The sequence below is a fragment of the Coregonus lavaretus genome (genome assembly GCF_964263955.1).
Source record: "Coregonus lavaretus genome assembly, chromosome: 1".
In the NCBI taxonomy this organism is placed as follows: Eukaryota; Metazoa; Chordata; class Actinopteri; order Salmoniformes; family Salmonidae; genus Coregonus; species Coregonus lavaretus.
In genome coordinates, this window is record NC_139988.1 from 60,145,335 (window position 1) to 60,170,096 (window position 24,762).

The following is a 24,762-nucleotide window of genomic DNA, read 5'->3' on the forward strand; positions in this document are numbered from 1 at the left end:
CTGCAGCGTGCCCTGAATGCTCCGTGCATCCCTTTCCTCCTCTGCAGCGTGCCCTGAATGCTCCGTGCATAACTTCAACACTCTCCGACACACTCTCACACTGTCACAGTGCGCTCTGGACTCTACATTGAACAAATTACCGGACCGGTATCGTTAATCATGGATTTGAAACTCTTGGCGGTTATGGCTGTGCTCGCTGTGGCGACATACGCTCCTTTCTCACAAGGTAGGCTACGGTGGCTATTATATCTGTTATTCGTTATTCAAATAAAGCATTCGTGTGATTGTGTGGATATGTTTCTATGCTATTCTATGGGGTGGTCATGTGTGTGCCCGAGGCGCTGCATGTTAAGAGGTTGTTCTAGTGAGATGCACCTGCTGATTTTTGTCATTCTACTGTTTATGCCACTATCAGTTAAATTAGTCACTCATAATTCAAATAATGTAGGCTATTGTATTTGTAGTGGCCGCAGCCTAAAAAATAGTCTGATCGCGGTGCAATTAAATATAGTGTAAACTATTTTAAGGAATTTATTAAGTCTGTTTTGAATCATTGAAAGAGTGCGGTCAACAACAACCAACGTGCTTTATTTGATTATTCAAAGGCTAGTTCCTATGTTCACTTTTCTATAGCCTATGCAAATAATTGTATTTTCAACTAAACTGTTCGATGAATGGCCCTTTGAATTTATCCTTGAAATATCATATATTTCCAGTTCTATTCCCCATGAGCAGCAATAACAAGTGGCGTAGCGCATGTATAGCCTACCCGCCGTGCGTAAAGCAACCCCACCAGGACACTACAACTCCAGCAGTGTGTGCATATAGGCTGTCTGTAGCGCAGCAGACCTCAGTCGGATCGCTGATTAATGTGTGTATTTGTCCTCCCTTTTGTTACCATTTAATTACCCTCAAATTAGCCTCCAACACAAAGCCAGTGCGATAGCGATGCTGGCGACATCACTCAGCCGGGTAGATGGCTCTCTACTGCGGCCTCTTTCTCTTGGTAATACGGCTGGTTCAGGTGTCTCGTCATTACAATGAACTCAGGGTACTTCTTTAGTGGACGGAGAGGGTTAATCCAGGTTGTTATCACCTCACCTGATGACCGTTAAGCACCGGGGCTATAGGTAGAATTAGTCGATGAAGAGGTTTGAAACTGAAACTTGAAACGTTTTTTAAATTACGCAATAGCAGAACTACATAAAACATTATTTAATTGCGTTGGGCTATCTTTCCCTGGAGCTGCTTTATAAAATTCGTTGCGTCTCTTAAACAGGCTGCAACTATGCAAAAAACCTGAAATTGTATCTGGACAGGCAACGTAATCTCACACCTATTTCATTTACATTTTAGTAATTTAGCAGACGCTCTTATCCAGAGCAATTAGGGTTAAGTGCCTTGCTTAAGGGCACATCGGCAGATTTTTCACCTAGTCGGCACGGGGATTTGAACCAGCGACCTTTCGGTTTCTGGCAGAACGCTCTTACCCACTAAGCTACCTGCCGCCCCAAATTTCGTGTGAAATCCTGCAAAAAGTATTGCAGCATATTGTGCATTTTTGCGAGATCTCATTCATGGCAAAGCAACAAATGAAACGAGCAGACACATGCAACTCGAACAACCAAAATGCACGAAATGCTGCAATAGGCCTACTTTTTGCAGAATTTCACGCAAAATATGTGTTAGATTTTTGGACAGGCTATAGGCTACTAAACCCTTTTCAAAAAATATCTGAACACTGTAGGGTGTTCACCCATAAAATAATTAATTAATTCAAGGTTTATACAAATATGTTCATTCAATAGATAATTGCGTCAGAAAAACAATAGTCCAAACCCCATGTCTCTACCATATACACTAAGAATACAAAACATTAAGAACACCTGCTCTTTCCATGACATAGACTGACCAGGTGAATCCAGATGTCACCTGTTAAATCCACTTCAATCAGTGTAGATGAAGGGGAGGAGACAGGTTAAATAAGGATTTTTAAGCCTTGAGACAATTGAGATATGGGTTGAGTGTATGTGCCATTCAGAGGGGAAATTGGGAAGACAAAATATTTAAGTGCCTTTGAAAGGGGTATTTATTTCTGTATTTCTTCCTACAATATGATAATGAGGGGGTGTCAAGCAAATGTATGTGGATGGTATCTAACACACCATTGGTTGATCAATGCCACAGCACGTTGCTCGATTGCATTTGCCTGGTCTGCGTTCAGTATTACAGAATGGTGTTCAAAGTTTAAAGGCCATGATTCACATTAGCACCCCGATTTTGAAGAGATTACAAATATTCCTGGAGTGATTGATGCACGTCTGATGAATCGTGTGGTGAATGGTGAAAAAGTGAAGTCTATCCGTTCTTTTGTTTTTTGATATGGAGTCTCTACCTACTCAAGTGCAGTTGGGTTATATAAACTACACAGTCAGAACATTTATCCCAATGCAGTGTGATCATTGTAAAGCTTTTGGTCATGTTTCAAGTGTTTGCAGAAGGGAGAAGCCGAGATGTTCAAGTTGTGGAAAATATCATATAATGTGTTTTAAAAGTGAGGAAAATGTGACATGTTGCAATTTTGGTGGGAACCATGAAGCTACATCTTTCGATTGCCGACAAGGGTGAAAGAGAATGAGGTGGCCAAAGTCAGGGCTGTCCAGAGCATTTCATAATAATAATATAATATGCCATTTAGCAGACGCTTTTATCCAAAGTGACTTACAGTCATGTGTGCATACATTTTTACATATGGGTGGTCCCAGGGATCGAACCCACTACCCTGGCATTACAAGCACCATGCTCTACCAATTGAGCTACAGAGTACCACATATGCAACAGCTGTTAAAAAGGTTAAGGGTTCAAATGGTGCTCCTGAAGAGTCCATGGTGGTGGATAGGCCTTCACTGCAGGCTGCAGATGTTGCCTTTCACCAGCAGGACTCTGACATTTTAAAGGTTAAGAAGGTGGATTTTGTGGCCTTTATAGCTATGGTGATTAATGGCACTGTCAAGGTGAAGGTCCAGGAAGATAGATATCATTGTGGATGCGGTGGAGCGGTTCCTGGGACTGATAGATTTCTTGGCGGAGGAGTTACATGGAATATTGTCACAAGCCATACCACCCTCTCAGTCCCTAGAACCTGAGAAGGGAGATATGGAGATTTGAAAGAAGGAAGAAGTGGGAGCTTTGTTTTGTTTTTTGTTTTGTACTCTTTTTATTTAGGTGGATGAAGTTAGTTTCCCTATCACGTATGGATTTTCTTTTTACCTTGTTTTGGTTTTTCAACCCGTCCATGTGGTGGTGGCAAAACACATTTTTGGGTTGTAGTCTGCCATAAAAACCACAGAAGAAGAAGAAGAGGAAGAGGAGATGGGAGTAGGCAAGAAGGAGTAGGCCGTGATGGGCGAGAGGAATATCCAGTTGGCCAGAAAAGCATGGTAAGCTAACGTTACTGAGTGAGTATCAAGCTAGCTACAACTGATAAAGTCGAGGTGGCTAGCTAGCTGCGTTTTACAGCCAGACTCTGTTTTACAGTTAGCTAGATAATGAACTAAAAGTATCATAAACCATTATTATCTAGCTAGCTACAGTAGCTAAATATCTGTCAGATGTAAAGCAAGCAGTATCGTGGCATGTGTCAGAAGCAATGCGTGTTGGCTAGCTCACATTAGCTAGATAGCTTATTAAGCAATAGAGTGGATACTTCATTAATAGGGTTGACATTTAGTTAGCTAGCTACATTGGCTATTTCCTGAAATCATCCATCTTTGAAGCAGTTTGGCTGCAAAATTCGGTGTCTACAATGACAGGCATCTAAGCTAGCAGCTAGCTAACTACAGTCAAATAAGGAGGAGCATGTTGTGATGATGGAATAAATATCCTATGTGATGCTAGCCACAATAGTGGAATTTGCTGTTTGCCATAGAATTGTTAGTGAGATAAGACGTTGTGCAATAATATAAATAATATCTTAGCTAGGTATAAATTCACATGTATGCCATGTAATTTGTCATAGCTGTTATCACAAAATGGCATGTATACTTTTAATCAGATCTATTGTTGTCATTTAGAGACATTAATGTGAAGTAGGCAAACTGATGAATTAATCCTAAATACAGATAACATTTTATTTTGTTAATCTAGGCAGGGTTGTCATCTGATTTCTTGGAGCCTGGTGGAGATAGATGCAAACATACCGGCAGGACATTCCTCTGCATCCAGATTGAGGCTTGCTACCAGCAGGAACATGGAGCACTCTGTGTCAGTGAGTCATGATATTGTTTTCCTTTACATTGCATGATACTAGGGAGGAGGCCCTGGGCCAGTGGGAGATCGGGGTGAGGGCTCGCTCTCTTTCTAGCACTCACTACCTCTATCCGTCTGTCTCTACAGGTGCTACAGAGACAGAATGGTCCAAGGACCTCCAGAGCCTTCTGACCAACTAACTGCGATCTCTCCAGAGCACAGAGAAGTAAGCTACACTCATATTAGTATGCTTGATGCACTATGTAAACCTACTTCACTATGGCAGTTCTGCCTGTGTGACAACATAGCATATCATCAAGGGCCACTGGTTGGATTGGATTTACTGTACTCACGCCAAAACTCTTGCTCTCTCCTCCCTATAAAAGTCTCCCAGACATTTATCAAAACTAACATGTGCCCATCCCCCTATTCCCAGGTGAGTCTGCTGGGCTATGGAACTTTAGAGCAGCACATCAAAAGAACTACCACCCTGTTGTCAGCTATCTGCAGACAGTTCCCTGTGGAAGGATGCAACTACAGTATCAAGGCTTTCAAAGGATACATTTTGGCGATGACCAAATACAATAAAGTTTTGTATAAACATTTGTTGTTAGATTACAAAACTACTTTTTCATAGCATGTTTGTCGCGTTGAGTCTTCACACTACCTTTCACTAACTTCTGTTGTAACTTAAAGACAACACTTGGAGCTTGTGATTCAAAAAGTAAATCAAATGCAAGTCCTGGGTGTATACATTTTTATTCATGTACAGTGGGGGAAAAAAGTATTTAGTCAGCCACCAATTGTGCAAGTTCTCCCACTTAAAAAGATGAGAGGCCTGTAATTTTCATCATAGGTACACGTCAACTATGACAGACAAAATGAGAAAATAATCCAGAAAATCACATTGTAGGATTTTTTATGAATTTATTTGCAAATTATGGTGGAAAATAAGTATTTGGTCAATAACAAAAGTTTCTCAATACTTTGTTATATACCCTTTGTTGGCAATGACACAGGTCAAACGTTTTCTGTAAGTCTTCACAAGGTTTTCACACACTGTTGCTGGTATTTTGTCCCATTCCTCCATGCAGATCTCCTCTAGAGCAGTGATGTTTTGGGGCTGTCACTGGGCAACACAGACTTTCAACTCGCTCCAAAGATTTTCTATGGGGTTGAGATCTGGAGACTGGCTAGGCCACTCCAGGACCTTGAAATGCTTCTTACGAAGCCACTCCTTCGTTGCCCGGGCGGTGTGTTTGGGATCATTGTCATGCTGAAAGACCCAGCCACGTTTCATCTTCAATGCCCTTGCTGATGGAAGGAGGTTTTCACTCAAAATCTCACGATACATGGCCCCATTCATTCTTTCCTTTACACGGATCAGTCGTCCTGGTCCCTTTGCAGAAAAACAGCCCCAAAGCATGATGTTTCCACCCCCATGCTTCACAGTAGGTATGGTGTTCTTTGGATGCAACTCAGCATTCTTTGTCCTCCAAACACGACGAGTTGAGTTTTTACCAAAAAGTTCTATTTTGGTTTCATCTGACCATATGACATTCTCCCAATCCTCTTCTGGATCATCCAAATGCACTCTAGCAAACTTCAGACGGGCCTGGACATGTACTGGCTTAAGCAGGGGGACACGTCTGGCACTGCAGGATTTGAGTCCCTGGCGGCGTAGTGTGTTACTGATGGTAGGCTTTGTTACTTTGGTCCCAGCTCTCTGCAGGTCATTCACTAGGTCCCCCCTTGTGGTTCTGGGATTTTTGCTCACCGTTCTTGTGATCATTTTGACCCCACGGGGTGAGATCTTGCGTGGAGCCCCAGATCGAGGGAGATTATCAGTGGTCTTGTATGTCTTCCATTTCCTAATAATTGCTCCCACAGTTGATTTCTTCAAACCAAGCTGCTTACCTATTGCAGATTCAGTCTTCCCAGCCTGGTGCAGGTCTACAATTTTGTTTCTGGTGTCCTTTGACAGCTCTTTGGTCTTGGCCATAGTGGAGTTTGGAGTGTGACTGTTTGAGGTTGTGGACAGGTGTCTTTTATACTGATAACAAGTTCAAACAGGTGCCATTAATACAGGTAACGAGTGGAGGACAGAGGAGCCTCTTAAAGAAGAAGTTACAGGTCTGTGAGAGCCAGAAATCTTGCTTGTTTGTAGGTGACCAAATACTTATTTTCCACCATAATTTGCAAATACATTCATAAAAAATCCTAAAATGTGATTTTCTGGATTTTTTCCCCTCAATTTATCTGTCATAGTTGACGTGTACCTATGATGAAAATTACAGGCCTCTCTCATCTTTTTAAGTGGGAGAACTTGCGCAATTGGTGGCTGACTAAATACTTTTTTCCCCCCACTGTACAGTGCATTTGGAAAGTATTCAGACCCCTTGACTTTTTCCACATTTTGTTACAGCCTTATTCTAAAAGTGATGAGAAACAAATTTAATCAATCTAAACAGGTTTTTAGAAATCTTTGCAAATGTATAAAAAACGTATCACATTTACATAAGTATTCAGACCCTTTACTCAGTACTTTGTTGAAGTGCCTTTGGCAGTGATTACAGCCTAGTGTCTTCTTGGGTATGACACTACAAGCTTGGAACACCTGTATTTTGGGAGTTTCTCCCATTCTTCTCTGCAGATCCTCTCAAGCTCTGTCAGGTTGGATGGGGAGCGTCGCTGCACAGCTATTTTCAGGTCTCCAGAAATGTTGATCGGGTTCAAGTCTGGGCTCTGGCTGTGCCACGCAAGGACATTCAGAGACTCCTGCGTTGTCTTGGCTGTGTGCTTAGGGCCGTTGTCCTGTTGGAAGATGAACCTTTGCCCCAGTCTGAGGTCCTGAGCGCTCTGGAGCAGGTTTTCATCAAGGATCTCTCTGTACTTTGCTTCGTTTATCTTTCCCTCGTTCCTGACTAGTCTCCCAGTCCCTGCCCCTGAAAAACATCCCCACAGCATGATGCTGCCACCATGCTTCACCGTAGGGATGGTGCAAGGTTTGCTCCAGACGTGACGCTTGGCATTAAGGCCAAAGAGTTAAATCTTGGTTTCATCAGACCAGAGAATCTTGTTTTTTATGGTCTGAGTCCTTTAGGTGCCTTTTGGCAAACTCCAAGCAGGCTGTCGTGCCTTTTACTGAAGAGTGGCTTCCGTCTGGCTGCTCTACCGTAAAAGCCTGATTGGTGGTTCCAAACTTCTTCCATTTAAGAATGATGGATGCCACTGTGTTCTTGGGGACCTTCAATGCTGCAGACATTTTTTGTACCCTAGATCTATGCTTCGACACAATCCTGTCTTGGAGCTTTACGGACAATTCCTTCGACCTCATGGCTTGGTTTTTGCTATGACATGCACTGTCAACTGTGGGACCTTATATAGACAGGTGTGTGCCTTTCCAAATCATGTCCAATCAATTGAATTTACCACAGGTGGACTCCAATCAAGTTGTAGAAACATCTCAAGGATGATCAATGGAAACAGGATGCACCTGAGCTCAATTTCGAGTCTCATAGCAAAGGGTCTGAATACATATGTAAATAAGGTATTTCAGTTTTTTTATATTTAATACATTAGCAAAAATTCTAAACTTGTTTTCGCTTTGCCATTGTAACAGTTCTGCTTCCGTCCCTCTCCTCGCCCCTACCTGGGCTTGAACCAGGAACCCTCTGCACACATTGACAACAGTCACCCTCGCAGCACTTTTACCCGTCACTCCACAAAAGCTGTGGCCCTTGCAGAGCAAGGGAAACAACTACTTCAAGGTCTCAGAGCGAGTGACGTCACCAATTGAAATGCTACTAGCCAGCACCGCTAACTAGCTAGCCATTTCACACCGGTTACACCATTATGGGGTATTGTGTGTAGATTGATGAGGGAAAAATTATATTTAATTCATTTTAGAATAAGGCTGTAACGTAACAAAAGGTGGAAAAAGTTGAGGGGTCTGAATACTTTCTGAATGCCCTGTATATCAGATACATCACACATGTGTGTCAACTAAAATATATATATCCCAGACAAGATTGAAGAATGGGACAAGTAGACAAAGTGAATAGAAGTCAGTGATTGCGTCCGTAGCAGTTCATATGAATTTGAGTGGTTACATATAATACATGTTGACAGAATGGCTGCGAGACATAGAGAGGAATGATTCTGTATTCCCTGGTAAGGCCCTTGCTTCCGGTAACATTGAGGCCACAGTCTTCAGTCAGGCAGATTTGTTACAATCCAGGCCCATGTCACAGCATGCAGTGGCCTGATCGGGAGATGACAATAAATGCAGTATGTACCTTTCATCACCAAAGTCATGTTAGCATTTACTGCACATGTTGCTGAACAATTCAACAATTTTATTAGTGTCATTAGCTTCCATCCAATTGGCTACACATGTTCATCCAAATATTCTAAAATCTGCATAAAAACAATATGCCATTTTCCCACCAGAGATGTGTTTCCATCAAATTGACTTGTTGCAGATAAAAGGCTGTGCATGATGACATAGTGCACATAAAAATACATTTTGCGGTTAAATTACCATGTACCGAATAAAAAATACTAGTTAAATGAGTTTCCATCGCATTTTCAACTCTACTGATGGTTTTCTCACAAAAAATGTTGCGTTATATAGACAAGTTTACGCGCTGTATCCCGGGTGGCGCCATAACTCTACACAAATGCATTTCATTTCCGCCGGAAGTTGTTTGCACAACCTCTGCCGGTGTAAACACAGCGATGTCGACGCTAGCTTGGGAACACGGTTCTACTACTTTGACAGCGAGCACAGCTAGAAAGGTGCCCATTCGCTCAACCACGGCGCCTGACAAGTTTTTGTCAGAACACTTACACCCATCCTTCCGTGGCAATGCCGCAACCCGTCAAGGAGCGGAGGGGGAGGAACTTGCAAGGGACTATTTGGAAACTCTGGGCAACAGCATTGAAACCAAAGGCTTAGTGCTGTGCGAAAAGGAACCGTGGCTTGCAGCATCTCCCGATGGAGTGATAAACAACGACATTCTGTTGGAGATCAAATCACCTGTGATGGGAAACAAGTCACTTGCAAATCACAACTGTGGCAAATGGAGATAGAGTAGATTACCATATTGCCTGCAATGGTCCAAAAGGCTACTACATGCAGGTACAAATTGGGATGCACTGCACAGGGCTTCAGCACTCCAAGTTGGTGATCTGGAACAAAACTGAGCACCTAGAAATCGAAGTACCCTACGACCAAGGCTTTGTCCAGGGGCATATCATAAGGCTGCGCACATTCTACTTTGCCCACATGCTCCCGAAAATTGTTGATGATTTTGTTGAGGGAAGGTTACAGTTCTGCAGTAAATATCTCAGCATTTTAAAACTAAAATAAACTGCCTTATTTAGGTCATGCCCACAGGAGCCAACAGATGTCCATTGTTTACATGATCTCTTTATGCTGTGCAATATATCAGTGTGCCTACTGTTTGAGTGAAAATAAAGTTTGATGTAATTTCAATCCTTAGAGTGCTACAATTTATTTTAACACAGTTCATAATTCATAGTAAGCTCATACTGTACATAAATAACACTGGATTAATTAATTGTTTTGAGGAAACTAAACAAATGGCTTCAACAAGAAAGATTGCGTGTTTAATCTTAACAGGTATTAAAAAGTAAAATACAAAAGCAGCCCACACAATTACATCACTATGAAAATATTCATATATAATATTAAAAAATACAATGCACGCAGTATTTGTTGTGTTTATCTGTATTTAATGAACAACATGGCTGGGTGTTGGTAGACAGGGACACAGGGCAAGATTCTAAACCTCACTGATCAGTGGACTCTTCAGGTTAACTAGGCCAGCACAGATGGTTAAGATGTTGTCCAGTTTCGGTGCCATGCTGATGGGAACATTCTGGGATAAAATCTTAAACACCTCCAGTCTCTGGATTGCTCTTTCCACATGTATGCGGACATTGGCTACTCGCCTGGTGCGTGTCGTCTCCTCATTGGTCAACTGATTGCGCCTGTAGGTGAAAGCAGGGATGTTCAAACTGACCCTTCTCTCATCAAGCAAGTCTCGAATGGTGAACCCACGGTCCGCCATGACCTCATCACCAGCCCTCAGATAGTCTAGGAACCCACTGTCCATGGTGATAAACTTATCGCTGCTTCTGCCAGCATAGGCATCAGATATAAACATGATTAGCCCATTAGGGGCCACAGCGACGAGATATTTCACAGTGTTGCGTGATTTATACTGGCTGAAAGTGTCACTCCTTGAGTCGTGGTTTGTGGTTTGTGGCTCTCTGCATGGCACTTTCGGCACAGTCAATGATGCAGGTGGTTCGAGGGTAGTTCCTCTGAAACGACAAGGGCATGGTGGCACGAATGGTCTCTCTTGGAAGCCAGGGGATCAGGACTTTGAACTGTTCACCCATCACGTCAATCCAGTGACTAATCACAATGCTTGCCATGGATGTAGACACATTGAAGCGGTGAGCAATATCTCCTAATATTAGGTTTAGTTTTAGTTTCATCAACGTCATAAGTATTTGGTCAACAACAGGAAGGGTAATTGATGGCTTACTGAAAGGCAACAACACCGTCACCAGGGTGAAGAATTGAACCATAAGCACTCCTGTATACAGCCGGGACCTAGCATCATCAATGACCGTGGTGCTGGTCACAGTAGGACCCATTTCTGCCTCGCACTGTGTGGCCTTGTCTACTTTAACAGACTGTGTTGTTGAACAGTAAATGTGATCAATATGTGACAGATCCTCCCATTGGGTCTGGGCATCTCGAAATTTTGGTGTAGCAGGCTCGGCCTCACAGACAGGCTGACAGGTTTCTGGAGCATCTAAAAAGGGGAAGAGAAAACATGGATGGAGCTAAATTAATGCAGGCATAGAGTCCTCTCACTACAAACATCACAATGGAAAAATGTCTACTACAACATTGCACTCACACGCACACACACAATCATCATCACAACAGCCTGCCACCTTGCATTGTATTTATGATGTAGACTAAGGCACACGCAGGCAGGCACACACACACACACACACACACACACACACACACACACACACAATTAATGATGTAGCTATCGTGGGCATTGTTTGTCCCATCTCCAAAACAATCAACTGCCTTAGCAAAATACCGGTAGCAATGTTAATGTATGACAACTTCTTCATAATTAACAGTATTGTCAGCTTCATAGCTAAAGTTGCTGAACTTACCCTCAGATTCAAGTCTGCGTTTCTTTATCTGGGGGGAGGCAGTGGTCCGCTGGGTGAGTTGACGCCTCTTTGGCTGGGGAGGGCGATTGTATCCCAACCACAACTCTGGGAAAGGATTATCCTTGGTAGGTTTTTGGTCAACAAAGTGATAGGAACAAACAAAAACGTTGAGGGGTGGTTTCTTTAGATTCAATGCCTTCAGCCAGGTCCTTGATTCCGAGTCGGTATCAGGCTTGCGAAAAAATGTAAACAATGGAGCACATGGACATTGCCTCTTCGTAGCTGGTTTGTGGTCGTAGCACTCTCTATCTAACCACTCGTTCAGGTGCTTTCTCAAGTTTTTGCAACCAACTACCGCACACGTCGTTCCCGAACCACTTTTCTTCATGTTGTAATTGTAATTTTTATATCCTCTTTGTCACTGCGATATCAGTGCTTTGTCGGCACAACGGAGCTAGCTAGCAAAACAAACCCAGCCCGGCAGAACGGAAGTGGATTGCATCGACGGGAGGAGTTCAGGAAGTAGAGCGGAAACGGCTCAAAAACTTGTCTATAGCGAGTGTGACCACTGGTATTGGCATGTGTGCTGTTGGCTAGAGCGCATGTATATATGAGGTTATAATGGAAAAAATAGCAAGATTATTTTTATTTGTCAAAGGGCAGCCAAGCATTGATGATCATGTCACCAGAATAAGACCCTCGATATCTATTTGAAAGGAACATCAAGCTCATCACCTTGCACTTTCACGACCCTGTGAAGTTCATCATAATTTACTTAATCTGTAGCCTAATAAACTGCACGCTTTCCTGACGAGTCATAGTTGGAGGACCACATGTCACCGTGTGACTCCAAGTTTACTTTGATATGATGGTTATATCAATATTTGCGCATAAAAGCGTTTCCACCGACGTTTCTCTCATAATTCATTTTACAGACAAAAAGAAAGATCCCACCTTGTCTAGCATATTTTGTTTTGTTGACATTTGGAAAGTTTACAGAAAAATGTCATGACATTTGTTATCCGACATGCACTTTACTTGCATAAAAAGTTGGAAAAAAACCTGGTTATTGATATATGTAAATTCACATACAATATTCAGTTCATAAGCATTGACTAACTAATACCTCTAGGGCACTGGGTAGGCAACCCTGGTCCTGGAGTGCCGCAGGCACTTCATGTTTTTTATTTAACCGACCTGGAAGACCAGGTGTGTTGAATTTAGGCAATCACTGAATTGATCAAGTTGGTCAGGGCTGCGTTCAGCACATAAAAACATAATAGAACGTTCGAAACAGTGCTGTACTGAATGACCAGTTGAAAAACAGGGAGGGGTTGGGTTGTGGGTTCAAAATGCACTGCTGCCCTTTAAATACGTCACTCATTGTTTCAAGCCACACCCCGGCACACCCACCGAACTAAGCAAATGTATATTTCAAAGTCTGTTCCAGAATGTTTTGAGAAAACGTGGCGTAACTGAGTAGGCTGATACCCCATTTAATGGACCCAAGATCCATAGGTAAAGCTGTACATTGCAATATGAATGTCCAATTTGCACAACAGACTGACTGGTGAGGTAATTTCCCACAGTCAAAGTCCTGGAATATGAGCTACAATGTAATATTTGTAAACTCTTCACAGTTGTGTTCTCTGGGTGTCACTGAGTAGGCTGATACCCCATTTCATGGACCCAAGATCCATAGGTAAGGCTGTACTTTGTAATATGAATGTTCAATACGCAGTAGGTTGACTGGTGAGCTAATGTGGCTCATTTCATAGTGGTGTCAAAGTCCTGCAATAAGAGCTATGACATTAATATTTGTGTAAACACTTCACAGTTCACTTCACAGACACCCCATTTCATGGACCCAAGATCCATAGGTAAAGCTGTACATTGCAATATAAATGTTCAATACGCACAATAAATAGGCTGAATAGTGAGGTGATTTCCCACAGTTAAAGTCTTGCAATAAGCACTACGATGCTAATATTTGTGTAAACTTCTCACAGTTGTGAATATTTAATGGACCCAATATCCATTGGCAAGGTTGTACAATGCATGCAATATGCCCTCAATGCAATTCTGAAGTCTAATGCATCAACAGTGCGATTTCAACAGATTAAATGTTTTTGGTCAAATTAACTAATTATTCTATTTTGTTTAATTTATATAACAACACTCCAAACTTGTTAAGCATTATCTAGTCCAAATGTAGCATGATTCCACTATTTGTATATATTTGCGTCAGTGTCAATGCGGGACATTTCATTTTGAAGGCAAACCACAAATTCTACTATTGTGGTTGGCTAGAGCGCATGTATAGCCCATAGGTGGTGCAAAAGCAGTCAAAAGCGATCGAGGCAACGCGCCATGACTTTGATCAACCAATGCTGTGTTAGATACCCCCTCATTATCATATTGGAGGAAGAAAAACGTAAATAAATAATAAATATAGAACTCTGTGGCGCTGCTCCACAGCAGAACGCCGCTAACTTCGAACGTCAACTGACAAGCTATTGGCTGCAGGTTCGTGAGTGAAAACAGGGCCTTTTTCTAAATGAAATCTGCGGAATACAAAACAAAATGGGGACTACATTTACATTTTGCAGACGCTCTTATCCAGAGCGACTTACAGAAGCAATTAGGGTTAAGTGCCTTGCTCAAGGGCACATCGACAGATTTTTCACCTAGTCGGCTCGGGGATTAGAACCAGCGACCTTTCGGTTACTGGCACAACGCTCTTACCCACTAAGCTACCTGCCGACTAAATATATATATTTATTAGAAAGCTAACAGACTGAATTTCAATATCCACCCTCCGCAAAGACGATCTGTTCCTGTTTTCATTGTGTATGTCTGAGTCTTTCCTTTTAAATCGCCATAGAAACGGCCCCTCTCGACGTCGATTGATTGCCAATATAGCCAATGAAAGACAAGGATGTGGAGATGAAAAGTATGAGGTTATCAAGTTAATTTTGATTGGGCCAACCTGCGGAAATACCTCCAAATGGTACCACCTCCCAACCCCAAATATAGAAGAGATACAACATAGAGCGGCACGGTCTAAACTAACATTGGTCACGCAAGGGATAATCAACGAGGGACTATGCGTTCTATGGAAAATAATGAACGATAGAGCCCAGAGTTGATTATCCCTTTTATACAATGGCTATAATTAAACACACTTACCAGTAGAAATGTGTTCATTTGCCAGTAGAAATGTGTTGAACATCCACTGAAGTAGCTAGCAAGTTTAGTACATAGCTACAGTAGTTGCCGTGGTAACCAAACAAACAGACTTGCTAGTTTAGCTAACCAAACCATCAGTCCTAGTTTGCTATTATGAAAATCGAATTCAACAATGCAAATAATGCTTTTAATTCGACTTTTGCTTTCAAAAGCAGCTCAAACAAACCATGTAAGAATTAACTACAGCCATTGAATTCTACCATGCTGATGTACTGTGCATTACAGGGAAATAATGCATGCTCTAGAATGGACTTCAAGCCAATCATAAATGAGTATTCAACAATGCTATGGTATAAAGCAAATTAACGTTCTTATTTCATCAACAACTGTCAAGTACAAGTATATTAAGGTTATAATATTGTAGAGAACAATCTAACGATTCATTCTATGTGATTTGTAATGGCATAGGGCAAAGAAAACAACATTTTGACATTACTTTCATAGTATCCCTCTTGAATTGCCCCGTTTAACACTACATTCTAGAGCAGTGAATGCCCTAAACACTGAGCTTAATGTGGTATGAAATTGAATTAGGACTAGACCTACTCTCATTAAATTACCTTTTAAATTAATAATTTTTCTACAAATAGCGGGCTATTAAAGCCTATTTATCACAATATGTTTATTTGTTGTTCAGTAAATTATCGACTTTTTCTAATCACTAATCTAAATGTCCTTGTCAAGAAAATGGTATGATTAACTACAGAACAGTAGCCTACTGTCGGTCTGATATTGGGACATTCTGTTGAATGATTTCAATCATCCACCGCATCACCAACTTAAAGAAAATACAAAGCTTACTAAACAAACACACTCACTGCATAATATACGTGTGTGTGAGAGAGAAAGTAAGAAAGTGAGGGGTTTAGTAGGATAATATTAACATTCTCCATGTTCCACTTGACAGTGGGGGTGCTCATATTGCCTTGCTCATCTCTGAAAGTATTATTTGACTAGGCCTTGGGTTCTCTCCTGGTTTCTGAGACAATGAGGGGGTGTATTCATATTCTCCACTTATCTCTTACTCTAGATGTTTCTCAGGGCTGGCTCCAGGCATAAGTGACATAAGCGGTCGCTTAGGGGGCCCCTGACAAAAAAATTATATTTTAGGAACTCAGTCAGGTTCTGAACTTACTGTTGAGAGTTAGAATAGTAGAATACACAAGGTGCAAGTTAGAAATGTGGTTGTGCATCAGCAGTTCTTCTCTTGTTATATCAGTCACTGACAGTCACTCAATTAGCCATGTCAGCTAACAATTTTTTGATTGGTAAGTTAGTCTAGCCAGTTATCTAAACTTGTAGTAATCATGGCCGAATACCGACCAAGCACGCAGGGAATGTGCCCAGGGGCCCTGACCAACAGCCCCAACTGTAACATTTTATCTACTCCCTGTGGGAAAATGTGTAGAGTTGAAGGATATTATATTAATGTTACTGTATATTATATTAATGTTCTCTGTTCTACCTCCTCTTCAGCTAAGCCCATCAGTCTGGTGGAGAGGTGTTGGTGTCGTTCTACAGTTAACACCGTCCCCCAGCGCAACATCCGAGAACTGAAGTTCCTACACACACCCAACTGCCCCTTCCAAGTGATGTGAGTACCTCCCCAACACACACGTACGGACAAGATCACACACCAACAAGCTTTCAGTCTCACTGCAAAATTAGACGTTTCTCCAAACGTCAAATTTCGCAGTGGCTCCAAACGTCAAAATATGAAGTGTTTGTTGACTCCGCAGTGCCTATCACTGGGATTGAACACAGAACCTTTGAATTCAGCATCCGCCCATCTGCCATCCACATCCACAACACCCGAGCAAAAGCCAAGCCTACTTCATGGTACTAGCGCTCACCGTTGCCCCTAGTGGCCGGTTTTGACTTCTTTAATTTTTGATTTTAACAGGGGAGTCCCATTGAGACCAATGCCTTGATTTAGGCATTGATTCTGACTTGGTTAAAGTTGCAATATGCAGGAATCGCTCAGCCATTTCCTGGTTGCTAAAATTCTAATAGTTCGCCTCATTTCAGTTCATGTGACAAAATAAGCAGTCATTGTGTAGAGAATCATTGTACCATCTAAACAGCTGTGAAATATATTTTCCATAACCAAAAATATTGTATTTTCAGCTGTTTGAAGTGGGTGTACAAAACCGAAAGTAAAAGATGCAAAAAAGAAAATTAAGAATGGGCAGCATAGAAATCATGCACATAGAACAGATCTACCATTTCGTAGACTTGCTTTCAATGACAATAACAGATCTATAACTCACATTTCTATGTGTAATTGGTCGGGTCGCCCAAAAAGTTACATATTGCAGCTTTAAGTAAAACAAAGGCATTCATTCCGATTGGTTAGGGTTAAGATTTGGGATAGGGTTAATTAAATTCAGGCATTTATTCTGATTGTTTAAGTTCAGAAAAACAACTCCATTATTTAGTTTTGCCATTAATTAAAACTGGCCTTGCAAAGTCCTTATGGATGGATGTACCAGTGGTCCAAGCAGCTGACTGCTGTTTTATAGACCCGGGTTCCAACCCATCTCCAGCTACTATTTTTTTGTTGTTGTTGCCCTTAGTGGACAGATTAGATGCCATTTCACGACGTCCTGGGGACCTACAAAAACGCACAATTTTGCAAGTTCATGCACACACACACACCCAAGACCATCTGGCTCTGAAAGGGGTGACAGGTCTCTCTTTCTGTTAGGACATTTCACACCATCAATCTCATGGAGCGGACTGCCAGTGAAAGGAGGCGCACACACACACACACACTGCTGATGCCCATCTCATTGTCCATTCTGTACGCCATGCACACATAATTAGACACATCCACAGGAAGCATTATTGTGAAAAAGAGTGAGTGAATGTGTGTGAGTGAGGGGGGTTGGGAATTGGATGCAGTTTTGTTTTTCTCTAAATAAATGGCCTGTGTTCTCACGCACTGGCTTTTCTCTAACTCCTAACTCACAGGGTCTGGTACTGCTCAGCATTATAAGATTAAGATCACTTTTGGTCATTTGCACACAAGGTCCAACTGAAATTGACTTCTGCTTCTAACCCAACCCCTCCGAAAGACACACACATACATATACAGGTTTTTGGAGAGGTGCAGGGGTCTGCCATACTGGGTGCCCGGGTAACTGTTGTTGTGGGTGGTTAAGTGCCTCGCTCAAGGGGACAACATGGCAGTGCTGGCAACACTAGCTGCAGTAACCCATGTGGAGGGGGTCACACTCGGATAATCAGAGAGGGGGCAAATTATTGTTTTTCAGGGGAAGGGGGTGTATCTGAGCTCCATCAGCTAGGACTTGACATTGGTTAATCAAATCTCCCCATTTTTGCTCAATTTTGCATGCCATCTTAAACAGCTACAACTGTATATGCATTCGCACATCAAGTATTTTCTTGAGTTGGGCTCGGGGATGGAACAGCTGTTGAACATCTGAGCTTGTGGTTGTTTGTGGGGGAAGGGTGGGGAGTGTGTATGAGTGTGTGTATGTATCCCACATCTGTTGCTATGGGGTAATGATGTTAGGGACAATATACGAGCAATCACAATAATTGTTTGCCAAAATATTAATTGCAATCCTGGTTATAGGTAACAATCCTTCGCATGAACTGCCTACATTATTACACATATTATTAGTTAATTGTGGAAATAAATTAAGATATGAAAGATATTTTAATATATATATATATACACAGTATCTCACAAAAGTGAGTAAATATTTGAGTATATCTTTTCATGTGACAACACCGAAGAAATGACACTTTGCTACAATGTAAAGTAGTGAGTGTACAGCTTGTATAACAGTGTAAATTTGCTGTCCCCTCAAAATAACTCAACACACAGCCATTAATGTCTAAACCGCTGGCAACAAAAGTGAGTACAGCCCTAAGTGAAAATGTCAAAATTGGGCCCAATTAGCCATTTTCCCTCCCCGGTGTCATGTGACTCGTTAGTGTTACAAGGTCTCAGGTGTGAATGGGGAGCAGGTGTGTTAAATTTGGTGTCATCGCTCTCACACTCCCTCATACTGGTCACTGGAAGTTCAACATGGCACCTCATGGCAAAGAACTCTCTGAGGATCTGAAAAAAAGAATTGTTGCTCTACATAAAGATGGCCTGGGCTATAAAAAGATTGCCAAGACCCTGAAAGTGAGCTGCAGCACGGTGGCCAAGACCATACATCGGTTTAACAGGACAGGTTCCACTCAGAACAGGCCTCGCCATGGTCGACCAAAGAAGTTGAGTGCACGTGCTCAGCGTCATATCCAGAGGTTGTCTTTGGGAAATAGACGTATGAGTGCTGCCAGCATTGCTGCAGAGGTTGAAGGGGTGGGGGGTCAGCCTGTCAGTGCTCAGACCATATGCCGCACACTGCATCAAATTGGTCTGCATGGCTGTCGTCCCAGAAGGAAGCCTCTTCTAAAGATGATGCACAAGAAAGCCCACAAACAGTTTGCTGAAGACAAGCAGACTAAGGACATGGATTACTGGAACCATGTCCTGTGGTCTGATGAGACCAAGATAAACATATTTGGTTCAGATGGTGTCAAGCGTGTGTGGCGGCAGCCAAGTGAGGAGTACAAAGACAAGTGTGTCTTGCCTACAGTCAAGCATGGTGGTGGGAGTGTCATGGTCTGGGGCTGCATGAGTGCTGCCGGCACTGGGGAGCTACTGTTCATTGAGGGAACCATGAATGCCAACATGTACTGTGACATACTGAAGCAGAGCATGATCCCCTCCCTTCGGAGACTGGGCCGCAGGGCAGTATTCCAACATGATAACGACCCCAAACACACCTCCAAGACGACCACTGCCTTGCTAAAGAAGCTGAGGGTAAAGGTGATGGACTGGCCAAGCATGTCTCCAGACCTAAACCCTATTGAGCATCTGTGGGGCATCCTCAAACAGAAGGTGGAGGAGTGCAAGGTCTCTAACTTCCACCAGCTCCGTGATGTCGTCATGGAGGAGTGGAAGAGGACTCCAGTGGCAACCTGTGAAGCTCTGGTGAACTCCATGACCAAGAGGGTTAAGGCAGTGCTAGAAAATGATGGTGGCCACACAAAATATTGACACTTTGGGCCCAATTTGGACATTTTCACTTAGGGGTGTACTCCCTTTTGTTGCCAGCGGTTTAGACATTAATGGCTGTGTGTTGTGTTATTTTGAAGGGACAGCAAATTTACACTGTTATACAAGCTGTACACTCACTACTTTACATTGTAGCAAAGTGTCATTTCTTCAGTTTTGTCACATGAAAAGATATACTCAAATATTTACAAAAATGTGAGGGGTGTACTCACTTTTGTGATACTGTGTGTGTATATATATATATGTGTGTGTATATTTAAAAAAATAACTATATAATTAAGGTGAGGGCGTTGGAAATGCTTTTGGCGGTTGATCTGCTTCTGTTCTGTGGGTGGCACTGTGTGCTCTTTTTTTAAAGGATGGGTCGCAATCTCTCAAAGGCCCTAGAATCCTGGGAGACAGGGGTAGTCTGCCAGTCACTGGGATGACAACCCAATTTGAGATAGGGGGAGGTTTTAGTGGGTGGAATAGTGGAGAACAATTGGAGGTTTACTCAGTAGCAGTGAAAATAACATGGTACAGCTATATGGACACTCAATCATTATGGTACTTTTTAATGGTAAGTTTACAAACATATATTATGATAAATAGAATTGAAACTTGTATCTCATTATGGTAAATGGTGAAATAAGTATAGCCAGTTATAATTGGAATGGCTTAGCAGATAATAAGAAAAGACGATCAGTATTTACCTGGTTAACAGAGAAGGAATATAATATCATTCAACAATTTTTGATGAAGTTGTGTGTAAAAAGGACTTATTTATTTCATCTTCAACATAGAAATGCTACCAAAAATAATTTACTGAAAATTGTTACAAATGACAGAGTCACTGATGATTCACCAAACTATATTTTGAAAGAGGAAGCAAAGTACTTTAAGCATATGTTTTCGTTTCAGTCTCCTTCATATCCACTAACCAAAGTTAATTGTATGGATTTTATGTTGAAGAACGGCCTTTTTCCCTTTATTCAGATTACAACCTCTCACTTGCGGTTATTTGAAAATAAAATAATCTCAGAAATATCACTATTTTTAAAACAAGCCATAGAAAGTTGGTTGCAATTTCAGTTTAATCCACCAGAAAAGACAGAAAAAATAATACAACAAATGTTATGGTTAAACTCAAATATACTAATTGATAAAAAAAAAAACATTACTTTTGGATTATTAAGTACGATCTTTTGTAAATGGTATAATAAATAGTACTGATGGAGTTATGTCACACATTCAGCTAACAAAAATATATAGAAATATCTGCTCTACCCAAAATTACAACCAACAAATTGCAGCATTACCGCAAAAATGGTAGAGGCAAGTGGAAGGGGGGGAAAAAGTAAGGAACTTGTCTGTCGGCCCAGCAATAAAGACCATAATTGGTTAAAGAAAATTGTGATAAATAAAAAAGTATACCAGTTTCATTCAAGGACAGCTGTGCCATTTAGATTGCAAAATAGTGGGACAAGATTTTCGATGTACCGATTACATGGTTTATGAACTGATACACAAAACAACGCCAGATTCAAAACGTAGACTTTTGTAATTTAAATTACTATACAAAATTCTTGCAACCAATAGAATGTTATATATATATATATATATATATATATATATATATATATATATATATATATATATATATATATATATATATATATATATATATATATATATATATATATATATATGGGGGATACAACCATCCCAGCTCTGCAGATTTTGCTGCGAAGAGACAGAATCATTAGATAATTTGTTTTGGTACTGTCCATATGTAACTTGCTTTTGGTCGCAGGTACAGGAATGGCTGAAGAATTGCAACATTTATCTGGAGCTAACTCTGCAAATAGCACTGCTGGGTGATTTGAAAAGTCATAGTCAATCAATCAATAATATAAAATACTTTTTGCAAAAAAATTTATCTTTCATTTACAATCTGTAGAAGCTATGAGAATAGAAAGGTTCAGAACTTTTGTGAAACACAGTTGAAAAATATATGGCAAAAATAAATAAAAATGGATGTTGTTCAGAAATAGATGGGAGGCATTGAGTGGAGCTGAAGGGTGGGACTAAAAACAACAAGATAACTAATGTAAAATGTATATAGTATGTAAACTCAGCAAAAAAAGAAATGTCCGCTCACTTTCAACTGCGTTTATATTCAGCAAACTTAACATGTGTAAATATTTGTATGAACATAACAAGATTCAACAACTGAGACATAAACTGAACAAGTTCCACAGACATGTGACTAACATAAATTGAATAATGTGACCCTGAACAAAGGGGGGATCAAAATCAAAAGTAAGTCAGTATCTGGTGTGGCCACCAGCTGCATTAAGTACTGCAGTGCATCTCCTCCTCATGGACTGCACCATATTTGCCAGTTCTTGCTGTGAGTTACCCCACTCTTCCACCAAGGCACCTGCAAGTTCCCAGACATTTCTGGGGGGAATGGCCCTAGCCCTCACCCTCCGATCCAACAGGTCCCAGACGTGCTCAATGGGATTGAGATCCGGGCTCTTCGCTGGCCATGGCAGAACACTGACATTCCTGTCTTGCAGGAAATCACACACAGAACGAGCAGTACGGCTGGTGGCATTGTCATGCTGGAGGGTGATGTCAGGATGAGCCTGCAGGAAGGGTACCACATGAGGAAGGAGGATGTCTTCCCTGTAACGCACAGCGTTGAGATTGCCTGCAATGACAACAAGCTCAGTCCGATGATGCTGTGACACACCGCCCCAGACCATGACGGACCCTCCACCTCCAAATCGATCCTGCTCCAGAGTACAGGCCTCGGTGTAATGCTCATTCCTTCGACGATAAACATGAATCCGACCATCACCCCTGGTGAGACAAAACCGCGACTCGTCAGTGAAGAGCACTTTTTGCCAGTCCTGTCTGGTCCAGCGACGGTGGGTTTGTGCCCATAGGCGACGTTGTTGCTGGTGATGTCTGGTGAGGACCTGCCTTACAACAGGCCTACAAGCCCTCAGTCCAGCCTCTCTCAGCCTATTGCGGACAGTCTAAGCACTGATGGAGGGATTGTGCGTTCCTGGTGTAACTCAGGCAGTTGTTGTTGCCATCCTGTACCTGTGTGATGTTCGGATGTACCGATCCTGTGCAGGTGTTGTTACACGTGGTCTGCCACTGCGAGGACAATCAGCTGTCCATCATGTCTCCCTGTAGCGCTGTCTTAGGCGTCTCACAGTACGGCCATTGCAATTTATTGCCCTGGCCACATCTGCAGTCCTCATGCCTCCTTGCAGCATGCCTAAGGCACGTTCACGCAGATGAGCAGGGACCCTGGGCATCTTTCTTTTGGTGTTTTTCAGAGTCAGTAGAAAGGCCTCTTTAGTGTCCTAAGTTTTCATAACTGTGACCTTAATTGCCTACCGTCTGTAAGCTGTTAGTGTCTTAACGACCGTTCCACAGGTGCATGTTCATTAATTGTTTATGGTTCATTGAACAAACATGGGAAACAGTGTTTAAATCCTTTACAATTAAGATCTGTGAAGTTATTTGCATTTTTACGAATTATCTTTGAAAGACAGGGTCCTGAAAAAGGGACGTTTCTTTTTTTGCTGAGTTTATAAGCTGGAAGTAGAAGCCTAAGTGTTATTGTCCATTAGTTTACTCTAATTAGGGGAGAGGTGGTAGTGTTAGGGGAAATTAATAAAGGAAAATATATATTTTTAAATATTTATATTTACAAAAAAGATATATGGGGGATTGGAAATGATGCAGACAATTACATTGAAGCTACAATCTATCTGCAATATTAAACATCAGCAACCCTCAGGATGCCAGCTCACAGGATGCCAGCCCTGATCTGTGTGTGTGTGTGTGTGTGGAGAGAGAGGTGGGGTATGTGTGTTAAGCAATAATACACAAAAGTCTGGCATGCTTCATTTTGATTTTAGCACGGCTGCGATGCACTAACATGCACTCCATTCTAACAGACTGGCTAACATGTTCATAACATGTGTACTACACACTTCACGCGCTGGCCCCCCAAATAGAGACATATGATCTAACCCATGATCCATCTGCAAATAGATTAGGGTTATTCTGGACTAAGCCAATTGCCACACAGGTTATTCTGGACATAGCCAATAGCTACATGGTTAGGGTTATTCTGTCAAAGGGCAAGAGGGGATGGATCATGGATCCCTTCACATAGCAATCTTGAACTGTCTATCATTAAAACCAATACAGCTTAATGCTTAAACGTCTCCAGTAAATCCAATCTGTGACACCTTTAAATCTCCACTTCTCTAATGTGTTTATCTGTAGATAACCTGGCTACATCTTAAACATATATCCTCCCAGGGAACTATTTAACACGGGAAACAGGGCTAGGGATGAGCAATTAACTAGATAGCTTTATGAGTGACAGATTGACTGGATCACTTTATCTAAGCAGCCAAATGCACAGTTGTCACTTTTTCAACCTGAGAAGGTAGTGGTAATTCAATCTTCTAGCCTAGGGCAGATGGGTGATAACATGATAATAGTGTGTGAGGATAGGGGTTGGGGAACACACATAAGAACAATGGAATGTACCCGGAGTGATGACAGAGCAGCATAGCTTTACCCGGTAAACATATGGAGACAATTTATGTAACACTAACTTTTATTGACTAAGGCTGTTACTGTATATAGATATAGAGAACCATGGCTAATGTAGAGAGACATCCCCCCCATTCAGAACTCCAAGTCTGAATGCGGTTCAGTTGCTCAAGGGTTGGTTTAAGAGATAAGCACATGGAAAAACTGTCAGTCTCATCCCTCTCTTCTTTCTCAATTAATCTTACCCCTCTCTTTTCTCTCTTCTTAGTGCCAAGCTGAAGAACCACAAGGAGGTTTGTATCAACCCTGAGACCAAGTGGCTGCAGCAGTACCTGAAGAACGCCCTCAACAAGTAA

The 24,762-nt window shown here is 41.7% G+C and overlaps 1 protein-coding gene across 1 annotated transcript; it reads left to right on the top strand.

Annotated features, from left to right (window-relative positions):
- Positions 1–37: 37 nt before the first annotated feature.
- Positions 38–24,762, top strand: LOC311146296 (stromal cell-derived factor 1-like; the record flags this gene model as incomplete). The annotated part of the gene is made up of 3 exons (XM_084182786.1): positions 38–226; positions 16,210–16,327; positions 24,675–24,762. The coding sequence occupies exons 1-3, from the start codon at positions 160–162 to the stop codon at positions 24,760–24,762; spliced, it is 273 nt and encodes a 90-aa protein (XP_084038912.1). The 5' UTR covers positions 38–159.